At 41.1% G+C, this 16,233-nt stretch overlaps 1 protein-coding gene across 3 annotated transcripts in view; it reads left to right on the top strand.

The window, feature by feature from the left end:
* Positions 1-7,889: 7,889 nt before the first annotated feature.
* The window catches only part of ACOT9 (acyl-CoA thioesterase 9), a 31,399-nt gene continuing 23,055 nt past the window's right edge, over positions 7,890-16,233 (top strand). Inside the window, exons 1-4 of one of the 3 annotated variants that reach the window (XM_082680906.1) lie at positions 7,890-8,034; positions 12,781-12,878; positions 14,044-14,070; positions 14,673-14,718. In XM_082680906.1, the coding sequence (XP_082537032.1) occupies positions 8,015-8,034; positions 12,781-12,878; positions 14,044-14,070; positions 14,673-14,718 (191 nt within the window). In that variant the 5' untranslated portion in view covers positions 7,890-8,014. The remainder of the gene's footprint in view (positions 8,035-12,780; positions 12,879-14,043; positions 14,071-14,672; positions 14,719-16,233) is intronic. The other 2 variants (XM_082680907.1, XM_082680908.1) reach the window with 2 other exon arrangements.

Below are 16,233 nucleotides of genomic sequence, written 5' to 3'. Positions count from 1 at the left end.
GGCAAACATTGTCAAATAAAAAGTAATGTTTGACCTTCTTAGATTATATTTACATATATATATTATATGTATAATAATTATATATTATATATATATGTATATATACATACATGTATATATATGTATATGTATAATAATATGTATATTTACATATACAGTATATATTATTAATATGTGTTCTAGAAATTATATGAAATTCCTAAAATCCTGATATGTCCTTGTATAATGTTATCAGTCAAAATTCCAGTGATTATTTTATAATATTGTATGTCACAAAATAATAATTTGGGCATCATTTTTTGGTGAATTCTCACTAGATCTTTAACCATGGATGTTTTTAAGTCTTTTGTCACAGTTATTGTTTTACTCTTGATTCCTCTCTGAAAGCACTTGTAATCATCTACAGGCAAAATGCTTCATCTTCAAAGAGATTTATGGAAAAGATATTAACAAGTACTCTAGAATACAAGTTTCTGATAACTTTAAGATCATAACACTGAACTGGGTAAGAATTTCTAAGACTCTACTGGAAAAGTGATTGATTCATAAAGCTACTAACCCAAGATGAAGCAAAACAAAAATTAATTACAGGAGACTGAATGAACTGATGAAGATGATTATAACTTTTATGACTTCATTTTAAATATTGCTGGTTGTTTAATGTTTTGTTTTCCAGATTTAAAGGACTCCTTTTGCTCCTCTCTTTTAAGCTATTGATATTTATAACTTGACAGCAATTTGAGAAAGTATACTTTTGTAAACAAAAGTTGAAACATTTATCTTTTTCTCCCTACCTAATCCCTCCAGAATTCAGAAACTCTTAATAAATACTCTTCTTTTCATGACAATATATGTATTTATATAAACTCAATAAGAATTTGTTCTTCTTGTAGCAGGACATAAGTAAACAAGTCCTTAGCTTGGCTTCTTAGCCTAAAGAGACTTTAAAGGTCTAATCTGAAATTCTTTATTACCAGGCAATTTTAAAGAACTAAAGTTGACTTTATGGAGCCAGTAAAGCCCCTTGGATATTACCAAGGCTTTGACCAAAATGTCATGTTTGAGAATCTGCATAGAATTACTATTCTTACTACATTTATGTAAATAATCTATCCAAGTTTAATAAGATGACTTATAAACAAATTAGTTTCACTATAAGTATTTTGATAAAAGTGGGATGACTATGGAAAAAATCGTTTCACTAGAAAACTATGGTTATCATGGTATCTCTCCTACCCGGTAAGTATAGAAAAGTATGGTGTATTCTTTATCAAATTCTAGTCCTGTTAATTGTCTTTGAGGTTTCGTTATCTACTTGTAAACTTCAGAGAAATCACCACAATAGATCATGTATGGACAACCTTCATGCTTGTTGCTGTAAAGGCTGGCTGCTCAAGAAAGTTCAGTAGGATACCTGATGACATCAAAGACAGTTAAGCTGCAAACCAGGAAAATCCACAGATTGAAACTGCCATCCTTATTCCACTCCCTAAAGATGCTTCGAATTCAAATCTAGAAATGTTCTCAATTGGCTGCTCTCCAAACTCAGAAACTGAATTTATAATTTGCTCGAACTGTTAACCCTTGTTTTTCTTTTATTTCCATAGAAATGCGTCTTATTAAATTACCTTATTGCTCACATCATATAGAGGCCTAACTTAGGTGGAGGCACACCTGCAGTACCACCTCCTGAACTAAAATATCCTCATGTTCATCCTGTCCTAGGTAATCATGAGGATATATGATTGCTAATACATCGTGTTGTGAGTATGTTAAAAAATATATATATATTTTTTATATATATATATATATATATATATATATATATATATATATATATATATATATAATATGTGTATATATAGGTAAAGCCTGAATTTGATTACAGCCCATTCGAGTTATCTAGTTGGTTAGATCTTAGCTTCTGGGATTCTCTGCCCTTGAGAATTTTTAAAATTCTTGGCTACTATTCTGATTATAGTCATCATGTTAACCTTTCTAGTGCATTGTATCCTCCCAAGGGTTTTAAATGCCTTTTGCTAGCCTCTCATACACCAAATGATAGCCATCAGGATTAGACAACCTGAAGAACTCAGTGATCTAACTTCCCATGTCTATGATGATGATGCAGCTGTTGGTAACAGCAACTACATGACCCTCCATCCTGTTGACTCAACTATTGGAAACAATGAACGTGTGATTCTTTAGCCTGGCTGTATCAACAGTGGTTACCAAGAGTAAGGCTAAACTAGTTGGCCACACCCTTAGCTTGCTGAGATAATGACCAGAAAGGGGGGAATTGCTAAACATAACAAAAGGGAGACCAAACCTGAGGCTTCCCTGGGCAGACAAAACCATGCAAGCCACGGAAGCAAAACTAAGTTTAGATTATTTCATGAACATAAGCAAAACTTAGGTTATTTCTTTTTTTTTTTTTGCGGTATGCGGGCCTCTCACCGTTGTGGCTTCTCCCGCTGTGGAGCACAGGCTCCGGACGCGCAGGCTCAGCGGCCATGGCTCACGGGCCCAGCCGCTCCGCGGCATGTGGGATCTTCCCGGACCGGGGCACGAACCCGTGTCCCCTGCATCGGCAGGCGGACTCTCGACCACTGCACCACCAGGGAAGCCCCCTTAGGTTATTTCTTATAAATGCCTCTGACAGTCATAATAAAACTTAAGTCATCTTCCTAAAAATGGTATAAGAGAATCACTTTTAACCAATCTCCTGCCATCTGGAACCCCCATTGTAATAATGAGTCATTGTAAACGTTAATAACTTTCTCATTTTCACTTTATAAACTATCCTTTAATTTCATGCCCATGAACTTCATATCAATCTTTGAATTTGGAAGCTCCCAGTTTGAGAGCTAAATACTATTTATTGATTTGGTGGTTTTAGTTGTGCTATTTTTGACGGTATCTATATATCTATATCTATGTCTTTATCTATACCTATACCTCCTCAGGGAGATATATATATCTCCTCAGGGAATTTTTACAGTAACTGCTAGGGCCAGGGTGAGGGAGATGCAAGAGCCTGAGCAATACATGGGGAATAACTGTGGGTTATAGTAGGAACTGGAGTCAAGGAAAAAATGGCCACTTTGAAGAGCCTTTTTCTGAGTAAAACAAGAATCTTTCTTCTCTCCAGGCTTGGTTTTTTCATCTCCACAGACGAGGCCAGACAGAAGCCATATGTGGTGTCCTGTGCAGTGTGCTAATGAGTTACCTATATAAACAGAACAAAGCAGTCTAGCAATCCCATAAAGATCACATATAACGATAAACCAGCTAGAATAATGCCACTGTTTCTGAAGATAAAGTCAACTAATACTAATGGCACCATCCTGTCTTTGTGTGGCCCCGTCTCCAAATAGCACAAGATACAAATTTATACCCGAAAACGTGTTATGTAAATTCAAACAACCAGCATGATTTTAATGTCTATAAAATATACAAATCCTCATCGTAAAGTCAGTTTCGAAAGCTTGCGGGCACTCTGAAGCATGTGCTTCTGCAGAGATAGTGAAGTATGTTTATAGCTTTGTTCCCTCTATGGCTATGCATCCTGGTGCAGCTGTAATTGTATCAGAGGTACTTGTTGATTTTCCTTGGGCTGAGGAATGGCAGGGTTGGCTCCTATGCTGGCCCAGCTGAATGGGCTGCCTTGGGGTCTGAGGGGAGGCTCTATTTCCCAGCTAGGATGGTAGCAGTTGGGGTGGTGTGAAAAAAATGATGGAAAGTGGGTGGGCAAGAGAATGGAGAGAAATAGGATGCAGAGGGAGGAACGAATGGAAGAGAACTGAATTTGTTGGAGAAAGTGAATGAAGTGGGAAGGAGGGTGGCCGTGACAAGGTGAAGAATGATCAGAAGATTAGGCGTGGGTAGGAGAGTTGCCCACTGAAATTTTACCTTTTAAGTCCTATTTTATTGAAAGAGACATCTTTATTGAAGAGGACACCCTGAGATGAAGATGTCCTATCCTAAAGAAACCCTCTGATCCCATGTCACTAATAGTATGACATGTTTTACATGTTTGCCATTTTTAAGCAAGAGGAAATTGTTAGAGGAAAAAGAGCATTGCTAAAGATATAAAACCTTTCAACACTTGGATTTGATGAGCAGTCATAAAGGTGGAGCTGAGGAAAGGTAAGGAAAGTGATAAAAAATTACCACTGTTTTGAAATTTCCTAGCCTGGGTTTTACTTCTGTTGGAACAAGTGGATATAATACTAAGCATTTTCATGTAACAGCTCACTAGTCTTTCAGGTTTAGGGGGAAAATCACCTTTCCATTGTTTCCTCCTCCCCCTCACAACTTTATTTTGTATAATCTCTAGCCTGGGAAATAAGCTATTTTTTAAAAAGTGGTTTCTCTATCCTAATGAAATAATAGCATGAATCAATTTGTTTGAAAGTTGATGACAGTTTTCCAACAACATTTTCTACCTGAATTAGATATCCAAAAATATCTATGGTTTAGCAGCCCAAGGATGCTTACTAGATACTTTTCACTCTTAATACTAGGTTGAACTGATAACGTATTGTTAGGTTTTATTATTTGTTATGATTCTTCTGCTTGTAATAATAATGACATTGATAATGTCTTATGTATCTGTCAGTGTATGATGAGGTGTCTTTGATTTTAATGATACATTTGATACCATTTCTGTTACCCTGAGACCATTTCAGAATAGAACTAACGGAGAATAACAACAAACAGGTGGGGTGGACAATCTATTATTCAGGACAGTGATTCTTACCACCATACAACTGTTGCATGTTTCCTGGCCTGATTTTGTGACCATTTTCCTTTCTATCCCTGCTGTCCAAAATTTGGTATAGCATATACCACATTTACAACCCCACTACCACCACACACATAGAAATCAGGGTTGCTAAGCTGTTTTAAGAATTTTACTCATGCTGCCAACTGAGATAATTGTAGACATGTGGTTGAATGCTGGGCTGGCTGGGTTTTAGCAGGGGTTCCCTGAGGTTAGAACTAAGGTAAGTGGGCTAAGTGATGAGATCATTTTTTTTCTCTTTAAATAACATCTGGGACTTCCCTGGTGGTGCAGTGGTTAAGAATAGCCTGCCAATGCAGGGGACACGGGTTCAAGCCCTGGTCTGGGAAGATCCCACGTGCTGCAGAGCAACTAAGCCCGTGCGTCACAACTACTGAACCTGTGCTCTAGAGTCCGCGAGCCACAACTACTGAAGCCCATGCACCTAGAGCCCGTGCTCCGCAACAAGAGAAGCCACCGCAATGAGAAGTCCGCGCACCGCAATGACGAAGAGTAGCCCCTGCTCGCTGCAACTAGAGAAATCCGGCGTGCAGCAACGAAGACCCAACACAGCCAAAAAGAAAATATAAAATAAATAAATAGCATCTGCAGTGGGACATCTGTGGGGTTGGTTGCTCTGTACTCCTTTTCTAAGGAGTGCTGCATATTCCCCTCTGAGAGGCTACTTATGGAAATAGCCATACTAGTAGATGGTGACCTGTCCATGGGCCTGGGTAAGGAGGTTCCTGGTAAGTCAAATGGGCCAATCACATCACCTTGCCCTGCTGCCACAGTTGACCAGTCCAGGGGTGTGTACCTGATCCCACCTGGGCCAATGAATCTCTTTTCAGGACTTTTTGTATTTGGGATACAGATTTTCGGTTCAGTCTCCAAGAATGTGGATGTGTCTGCGATTGTAAACTGTGAAGTTCAGGAGATGCTTTGGCCATGTGGAGGAAGCCATTATTCAGAGAAAAAAGAATGAAGGCAGTATGCAAAGTGTAGCAAAGATAAATGATGGAGAAGAGGCATCTTCATGGCACTGAGTCCCTGGTTCTAGCTGTTCCAGCCAACATTGACACTGTTTATACCCTGATTATACACTGATGAGAATGTGTCTGGCTGGAAGGTGACTTGATTGCATAAAATTACAAGCTACCCCTACGTATCATTACACCAGCTATGTAACCTAAAAAATTCTCTTGAACTTTTTTCCCTGAACCTACTATTGCCTCAACCGAAAGTTCAAGTAAAAACCAACCAAAAAGTGTAATTTGATAAAATATTTATTGCACTGTGTTAGGTGTGGTAGGGTATAAGGAAGTATTATTACCAAACCAAACCTGGGTCTGCTCACCTGACTCATGGTAAAGCCAATTTACTGACACTGGGTTGTGGTGAAGGAAAGTATAGTGTTTATTGCAAGGCACCCAAAGTGGTGTCAAGCAACGAGATAGGGCAGCTCATGCTCAAAAGGCCCGAACTCCCTGATGGCTTTCAGGGAAGGGCTTTTAAAGGCCACATTATAGGTGAGGATTGTAGGGGGCCTGATCATCTTGTGGACATTCTTCTGATTGGTTGGCGGTGAGGTAACAGGGTGGTATTTTGGGAGTTAAACGTCATCAACCTTCTGGTTCCAGCTGGTCTGGGGTCTACGTGCTTATGGGCAGCATGCAGTAAACTTCTTCCACCTGGTGTGAGTTTCAGTGTCTGCCAAACAAATCAAGGACGTGGCTCAGGATATTGTCTATAGCTCTTGAGGAAGAGCTAAAGGTCCTTGACTTTGCTTTATGGCTAAATTATTATTATTTTGTCTTGCTTGACTGTTTTTCCTTTGTTTCTGTATCTTCTCACTTCTCTGAGTAAATTTGCTTCATAGAACTTGGGGAAGGCCTAGGAGGCTAAAGCTTTTCTATAAACGAGAGGCAGGAGATATGGTGGGGGAGGGGGGAATCTGTACCTGGGAAGGCCCTGTGGGGTACTGCTCGGTTTCCGGTTTCCGTATAGCCTCCACAAAACAAAACAAAACCGTCCCTGATAAGGTATGGACAACATGAATTAAAAGGAAGGCGAGATCCCTGCAGGCCAAAAGGACAGTCTTCTGGATGTGGGACTGATAAAAGCAGGGAAAGTTAGGTGGAGAGGAAAGAGGAAGCCAAAGACCGTGCTCCATTTGTAATTCATAAAGTGATTTTTTTAAAAAGACAGCTTAATTAAAATTGACAAACTTTTAGTAAGCATGGAGTATCAAAAAACATACGGTATCAACCCTGCCTTTTAGGAAATTACCATCTTCAAGGACAAAGCAAGACGGGCATGTATTCTGGAAAGATCCCCCCTCATTACCTTATTTTATTTCCTCCTTAGACCACTTTATCACGTTTGAAACGATATAATTTGCCAACTTGCTTGCTGACTTGTTTTCCTTCCCTATAAGGTAAGCCCCCTAAGGGCAGGGAGTTTTGTCTGTTTTGTTGCATTTCCAGAATCTACAGCGTCTTGCGCACTGCAAACAGCTGAATAAGAATTCGTTGAATGAAATGGAGAATCAGATCCTAGGGTAAAAATCATCTTAACTTTTTGGCCTTTAATCTCTCTGGGCGGGCCAAGATCTCCAACCGTCAAACACTAGGGGGCAGACCGAGATTAGGAGAGGAACAATTTTTTTCCCCTTCGAGTAAAGGTTTTCAACCATTGCTTACGTTAGCATCATCTGGGGCGCCTTTAGACATCCTGAAGACCAGGCTGCACCCCTAATTCAGAATCTCCATAGGGTGAGGCCCAGGCATCGGTATTTTGGAAAGCTGCCCAGAAGATTCCAACGTGCAGCTAAAGGCCAACTGGGAGCCGGGGCTTGGGGGTGAAGGTCGCGCAGCCTTCAGCGAAGCGGGATAACGGAGACAAGCTCCAAGGACATGGCTGCATCTAGCCTCTAGGCACACCCCAGCGGTGCCGCCTGATGCATTTAATCAACAATGGAGGAGAGAGACTAACTCCAGCTTCTCGCCAAAGAGTGGGCCTTCAAGCGCAGCGTGGCCCCGCCCCCGGGCAACGAGGCCCCGCCCCCGCCCGCGGCCGCGCTGCAAGGGTGGGGTCCTGGGGAGCTAGGTCCAGTCAGGCGCCCGCGAACGCTCTCCCTCTCCCGCCTTCCATTGCCTCAACTTCCCTCCGCCAACCGGCGCGCGGGGCTCGGGTCTGCGGTCACGTGCACGGCGGCGGGCAAGCGCCATGAGGCGGGCGGCACTGCGGTAGGTAGCCAGGGGCCTGGCGGGGCGCGGACCGGAGGGCGCCCACGCCCGCCCTCCGCGCCGCTTGCTGGAGCGGGCTGCGAAGGGCGGAACTAGTGCCGGGGATTTTGGGCAGAAAATAGGGCCGGGTGGGGAAGGGCGGTCGCCTACCGCGACCCCGCCGGCCTAGGGTGGGGCCCCGCGCCCCCCACCCCCCACCTTCGCGTGTTCCGGCCCGGAGTTTGATGTTAAAAGCGAAGAGGCACTTTAAGGGAGGAAGTTGGGCGTTCCCTGAAATTCCTATCTCTTTGCTCATCAGGGGGGTGGTTTGGAGTTAGCCCCTTGTCAGAAAGCTAGTACTTAGGGCTGCACGTTGCGTTTCCGGCCCTCTGCCCTCCTTTGCAGAGCGTTTTAAAGGTTGAGTGCTTGACTGACTTGGACTCGACTTAAGTGTGTTGTAATGTGGGTAGAGATTGCAGGGCATCTTTTGGGCTTTCAGGACCTCAGGACTGTGTGACCAGGGCCCCCGGTGCTGATTGCACTTTACTTTTACTGAGCAGCAAGGCCGGTAAGGCTAGGTGGGGGAGTGGCTTTGATTGGGCCCCTTTGACAAGGAGGATGCCTTTCTGCGTAAGTCATCATCCCAGCTTGTCCAGTTAAAGTGTAGGGCTTTAGACTCCAGGGCATGTCTGGCTCTCCCCCAACCCCCTTCACCGGAGCACTCCGGCTGTTCCAAGTTCTTTCTGCCTGGTTGGGTCCCAGGGGGCTCACCCCTGTTGCAGCTTCTGAATTCATCCCGCTATAGGTATGCCAGCCCCCCTGGTGTGGCCCACAGTGGTTCCAAGTGACAGTGATCCCCAGCAGTTCTCTTGGGGGCCCTGGATCTCTTTCACTGTCCCTGTGGACCTTGCTCTCAGTTGAAATAGGTTCTCTGTGTCTCTCTCTCTCATTCTCTTATTTACTTTGTTATACCATTTGAAGATGGATTGAAGGTCATTACAAGAAGAGCCACAGTTGGCTTTAGCTTGCATTGGACATGATGTGACAGGCCTTCTTACAAGCTCCAGGGTTTGGTTCATGTGTCTTCTCCCAGGAAACCTTCCTTGGTCTCTCCTCCCCCCCAGTTTGGAAGTCCTCTGTCTTTGCTCTGAACTCCTTATAAACCTGTGGCTCGTTTCCTTTGAGTCCTGTTGAACCTTAAGCAGGTACTCCATTAGTGTCTAGAGAGAGAAAGAGTACATAAATGAATACAGACTGTCTGACATGATTAGGTTACTTGACTGGTGGGCAATCTTTGTACTTCTTTTTTCCCCCAACTCACAAAAGAGCCATCTGAATTTGTTTAGTCTCTAAATTGAGGCATTTCCCCAGAGTGGAGGGCATATGAGTGGCATTGCCTGTTTTTGTACTGAAAACTCTTCCCGGACACCCACCCTAAGCTTGGAACCCAGAACAGCTAAGACACTTACGTTCACACCTTCATGCGACTTTTGTGACTCCCTTGGCTAGCCATGGAGAGGTTGGGCTCCTTGGTCTCCTTTTATTGGAAAGGTTGAATCATGGAGTCCTAGGGCCTGACTGTAGAGGCCTCTTGACAGTTTCTTCTAAAGGCCTAGGGATTTGCTGTAGGTAAAACTCCTGAGGGCTTCTCAGGGAATAAGCCATTAACCCTGAGGTACTGAGGTGTTAAGCAGTGATTGGACCATTCCCCTGCTCCCTCCACCTCAGTGTTGCATAGATAAAGGGAAGTAGCCTGAGATTGTGAGAAGAGCAGTTTTCTTACATGTATGGTGTGTATGAGGTGGGGAGCGATTAGAAGAGCTGGGCTCTACCCAGTGTGCCAGTTGACTAGCAGGGAAAAAGTCATCTAATTCCTTCGGGCCTCAAGTTTTTTCAGAAGGTTGGTCTGAATCACAATTTTTTAAATCTAGGGGCCCATGGGGGTGTCAAAAGGGAGTGGTCTGTGAACCATCTGAAATAGTATATACTATTTTGTGTATCAATAAAAATGTATTCCCCCCCAACAACTATTAGGCACGAGGGTCCACAGGTTTCATCTGATTATCAGTAGGGATTATATCAAATTGTAGTGAAAAGTTACAATAAGCTGAATGTTCACAAGAGAATAGAAATTTATTATACCAGTATATGATTAGTATAATCAACGATTTTATTTTTTAATATATATATTTTTAAAATAAATTTATGTATTTATTTATTTATTTTTGGCTGCGTTGGGTCTTCGTTGCTGTGCGCTGGTTTTCTCTAGTTGCGGCGAGCAGGGGATACTCTTCGTTGCGGTGCGTGGGCTTCTCATTGCGGTGGCTTCTCTTGTTGCGGAGCACCGGCTTTAGGCGCGTGGGCTTCAGTGATTGTGGCTCGCGGGCCCAGTAGTTGCGGCTCGCGGGCTTCAGTAGTTGTGGCATGCAGGCTCTAGAGCACAGGCTCAGTAGTTGTGGCGCATGGGCTTAGCTGCTCCGTGGCATGTGGGATCTTCCCGGACCAGGGCTCGAACCCGTGTCCCCTGCATTGGCAGGCGGATTCCCAACCACTGTACCACCACGGAAGCCCTAATCAATGATTTTTTAAAAAGCACTCACATTAGGCCTTCGCTGTGTTACAGAGATATGTTTTCAAATTTATTATGGCAGTATGCAACCAACAGGGCTGCAGGACCACAGTTTTCCAAATAATTTGGCCCAAGTGTTTCTCTGTATTCATCAGCCCCCTCTTTACTATCTCCGTTTGAGTCTCCATTCAGAGATGGTCCATTATAGTGCCTGGCTTATTTCCAAATTTCTGGTCATTTTTGACTTTTAGGGGAGACTTTGGAGAAGCATGCCTTTCTGGAATAGAGTTTTTTAAGTATTTTTTTTTGGCTGCGTTGAGTCTTCATTGCTGCACACAGGCTTTCTTTAGTTGCTGTGAGAGGGGGCTACTCTGCGGTGGGATCTTCCCGGACCAGGGCTCAAACCCGTGTCACCTGCATTGGCAGGCGGATTCTTAACCAGTGTGCCACCAGGGGAGTCCCCATGGTCAGGCTCTTAACCTCTGTATACTACACTGCTTTTCACTCAGGCAGGATGGGATGGTTTTCATCACTTTTCAGAAAATGCTGCTTCTTAAGGAACAAAACAGAAATGCTTGTATATATGTGTATTTACCCAAATATGTGAGATCAGTTTTACAGCTCCAGTTAGTTTGTGATGAGTATTCACAGTATTTAGCCATTCAGAGTCAGATCTTATTTCTTATATTGAGATCATCTACTGCTAATTAATGTATCGCGGGCATGATTTTTTTTGCTCTTTCAGCTAATAGTAGCAATGGAAGATTTTAGCTTTTTCCAGTGTGCTTTTTAAAACCTGATATATTCAGTTGCAGAACGATAGTTTCTGAGATGGCAGAAGGAAGGACCACATGCTCTTGTTTCCTTCAGTGAGGGATTTGAACCTACAGAAAATACATAAAATGAAATAGTGAAAAAGAAAAAAGTTTAACTCATGTTCTGAGAAAATGCAAATTAGAAGGTCAAGAACAAGAAGACTGAAATATTAATTCACATATAAAAGTACATAAATTGAAAATTCATTGTGAAAAAATAAACCACAACTATGTAAGATAGAGGCTTGTTAGCTGTGTGATTGGAGAATAAACACAAAACCCAAACCCCAAACGCTTTAGGAAGCATTCCAGGCTTAGTGAACCAGCAGGGATTGTATCAGGGCCAGTGTGATGAGTGGCTGGCTAAGGAGTTGAATTAGCCAGTGAGCATATGCTGCTATTTTTGTGTTCTCTGCAGTTAGAGTAGTTGACTTGGTGAAAGGACCAGGATTTGTTCTAGTAGGACAAGTATCAAAACTACATGTAGATTTTACCAAATATTTTTACTCAGAGGCTCTTCCTGTATGCTGTAATTCAGAAAAGAAATCTATAATAAATTTGGGCTCTAAAGAAAATTTAAAATATGCTTTTTAAAAATAGGTTAGTCATCATTGGACCTGGCATTAGGTAGTAAGAATTTACTAGTCACTTGAGCTAGAATGAGTAAGAGTATCTGGGGTTCTCTACCTTTACAATGCCTTGCCTTCTTCCACTGTGCTCTCAGCAGATCAATTTGTCAGTCCCTGATACTATACGTGTGTTATCCCTGATAGGATAGTGTGTGGTTAGGAGTCGACAGTTAAGCAATAGTGAGCCAAAATCAAGTTAAACAACTTATTTTGGGAGAACAGTTTCGGCATATTGGGGTAAATAGCTTTGACTTTAATCCATTGGGGAGTAGGAAATTTCTGCCTAGGTCCAATAAATACTCTCTTTGAGTAACCCTGGAAAGGGTTAATTCTGTTTTCAAAGTTGATTGACTTATAATTGGGTTTAGCTTATTTATTGAGGAAGTATGGTATGACAATAACAAAATAAATGTTCATAATTAGTTTACTCAGCTGTTTACCAACTTGATTTTGGGCTTCTGAAGCTAATAAGAATAAATCCATTAAACCTGGTTGATATCTTTTATTTATTTTGTAGATCATTACCTAATTGGTCTCTGCTCTCAAGAAATGTTTACTCTTATTGGAGAGATGATTTACGGAGTAGCCTCATATGCAAATATACATACACTTGAGAAACATGTACAGACCCTATAAGACAGTATTTACTAAGGGTGTGGGGTGGCTGAGTGCTCTGGAGGAGGCACAGATCTTTGGGGTTGCCAGGGAAGAAGTCATGGAACCTTCTCGAAGCGTGTTTCATCTTGTTTTGTAGGCTTTGTACCCTGAGCAAAGGGCTGCTTGCTCCCAGCAGAGGACTGACTCAAGGATCTCAGAATCCCGAGAAACAGAGAGTCTTCCACATTCATGAAGGCAAGCATGGGTGTTTACCTTCTAGGCCTATGTGGGGGGAAAACCCTGCTTTATTTACGAAGCACGTAGATAGACAGTTTAGGGCAAATGAGGCATACTAAAGGTAGATCTTTCATAAACTTCTCACTTAGAAAATGACCAGGATAGCTTGGGGTAGAAATCACATACAGTACTTGAGCTTTGGTTCCTGGGAGCCTTGGGGACTGAGCTCTTTTAGTTAAATGATTTCTGTTTCCTTTGTGTAGGTACTGAAGTGGAAGGCATGGAAAAAAGAGATCTAATGCATAAGCAAGAGACAGGCCTTTCAGTTGTACCAACTAAACGCTCCTAGGCTATAATTTTGTTAGAGGGACCCTGTTAATTGAAGTTAATTTCAGTAACTAATCCATATGCAAACTATGGATGTCTTTGTCAATGTAGGAATATTCATTATAATGAAAACTGGGACTTGTTTAAAGGATCCCAATAAATATATATGCATATATATAATTTAAAATTCTGCTTTGTTTCTTGGCCCTCAACACCTGCCTTTCTTCTTACACTGAATATAAACTAGTAATAATCATTTTATGTCACTGAGCATCAGTAGTCTGTGTACTACTTGGGATACTTTCTGTCCATTCTTTTATTCAAGGAACTCAGGAGGAAAAAAAAATCAGAAATAAGACTAATTTACTAATGGATATTTTTGGTTCAGTACTACGCTATGATTTCATTGCAATTAGAGTTTGCACCTAATTTATGGTATATAACAATTGTGGGTGTTTTTGTTTTTTTTTCCTTTGGCCGTGGCTTGCAGGATCTTAGCTCCTTGACCAGGGATTGAACCCTGGCCCTGGCAGTGAAAGTGCCAAGTCCTAACCACTGGACCAACAGGGAATTCCCTATAACAATTGATAGAAAAATTAACAATTGATAGAAAAATCAACCACTTTTTCATGAAAATTAAGATGTATGTTCATCTAACCATATTTGGTTTTGATCAGATATTTAGTTGTTGAAGGACCAAGGATTGCTATAGTTAATTTTCTGTAACCAGAATATGTATTTTAAAACGATAGAAAAAAACACATGAACTCAAAACATTATTTAAAATCCTATAGATTTATTTTTTAGTATTGACTTACTACTGCTTATCTAATTTATTTCCCCTTTATCCATATAGCATGTTCACCAATACATGTGAATCACGGTGTGTGTGGTAATCAGTATCAATTTTTTTATAAGTGCTTAAATTTTTTTTCGCACTAATTCATTCTTGCACTTTGGGGCAATGGGCATTAACTAAACTTAAATTGCTTTTTTTTGCCTTTCCTTTCTTGCTTCATTTTTCTTGCCTCAACTTTTCTAACATTTAGGGTAGTATACATATATGAGAAATCAATTAGAGTGAGACTCAAATTTTGATATTAGTCTTAGTCTCACCACCTATAAGAAGATAGGCAGGGATTCTGTTCATAATATCTCCATCGTAAAGGGACTTCTACCAACACTGATACAGCCCCAGCAGATGAATAATTGGAGTTATCCTCTTTTGCTTATTTGTATAAATCCCAGTGATTGACACAAGGATATTCTTTTCTGCACTAAGGAGACAATAATTGTTTCAAGTTTTTGGGAAGCAGAGGCCTGATCCCTTCCCTGAGCTGTTTGTTTTGTGGCATTAAATGGAAATTCATGGATCTTTGAAGCTTTTGAGTGCATGAATTGCTTTTCGTAGTCTTTGAGCTGGTTGCCATAATCCGTTTCTTACTTTCTTTGTTTCATGGAATGACCTCTTTATTTTTGTTTCAGTTCGAGATAAGTTGCGGGAGATAGTAGGAGCATCCACAAACTGGAGGTATGTGCTCTGTGTTTATTCGTTCTTCTATCCCTAAGTGGTGTGCTAGCCTGTGTTTAGGCTCAGTTGATGGTCCCACTGTAGGAATGGGGGGAACCCTTTGTTCAGAAATGGGTTGAGAGGTTTTTTTACTTGGGGGAGAAGATCAACATTCCAACATACTCATCAGTTGATGCTTTGTTGTCATAAAATCATGTAATTTACACGTACTCTGCATTTTTCAAAGTGCATTCAGGAGTATTACCTCACTGATTCTCAGTGAAACTTGTGACGTGCTTATGACATATGTTCCTCTTCCTTTTTTGCACATGATGAGATTGAAACTCAGACATTGAGTGATTGAGTACCAGGTTTGGGACTTGAACCCAAGTTCCTGGTTTTTCTATTTCATGCACCCTGACTACTGCTTCTTGTCAGGTCACAATTAACCAGGCCTCCCATACAATCTTTCTCTTTTCTCTAAGTATTTCCCTGCTTTAAAATAGGATAATATCCCTCTTGGTGCATAGAAGTTTGAGGCTAAAATGAGATAAAAAGAAAAAGCACAATAACAATAATAATCTATTTGGTATAAAAATTATCTAATGACTTCTTTTTATCTCTTTATATGAAAAATTTCAATTTTCTGAAAAGTAGAAGAAATGAATACCTTTGTTCCCACTATCTGAATTGGATACTTATGAACGTTTTTCCAGATTTGCCAATATACATATACTGGCTAAACTATAAAGGTATCGTGACGCTTCAGCTCCAGTTATATTCCAATACCTCTCTAATAAATAAATATATTTTCCTATGTAACAAAATCAGCAGTCGTGCATCTCCAACAAATAAGATATTCTCTTACATAATGAAATTGACAGTAACTCCCTAATAGCATATTATTTACCCATATTCAGAATTCCTCAATTATTCCCCACATATCTTTTATAGCTTTTTTAAAAAAAATCAAGATCCGGTAAACAACTGCATATTGCATTTCGTGGTTATGACTCTTTAGTCTCCCCTAATCTAGAATAATAGTTATCCCTCCCTCTTTTTTTTTTCCCCCATGAGCTTGATTTTAAAGAGGCCAAGCCATGTGTCTTGTTGAATGTTCCACGTTCTGGATTTACCTGGTGCCATTTAACTTGTTCGTCAGTTCCCTCCCTATATTTTTGTAGGCTATGCTTTTCTGGCAATAATACTTCATAAGTAAAGCTTAGAAAGAGTGATATTATCAACATTTTAGTTCCCTATCCCCTTGTCTCTCTCTTTTCTTCCACCTTAATCGTCTCTTCTTTTTCTTCCCTGTCTCCTTTTCATGTTCTCTTCCTCTTTACCTTTTGCTCTGCCTTCCAAACTTCTTTTGGATAGACTCCATTTTTCCTCCTCTGTCTCTCTTTCCTGAAATTGAAGGCAGAGAGAGAGAGAGCTGGGGCACAGAGGATACGAGACTTGTCAAGGTGAGAAATGGGAATATGGAGTTCAGTGCCTATGTTGTTCTTTAGCGCACATATATATATACGTACATAT

The sequence above is a fragment of the Grampus griseus genome (genome assembly GCF_964374135.1).
Source record: "Grampus griseus genome assembly, chromosome: X".
Taxonomy (NCBI): domain Eukaryota; kingdom Metazoa; phylum Chordata; class Mammalia; order Artiodactyla; family Delphinidae; genus Grampus; species Grampus griseus.
This window is presented reverse-complemented; position numbering and strand designations above follow the sequence as displayed.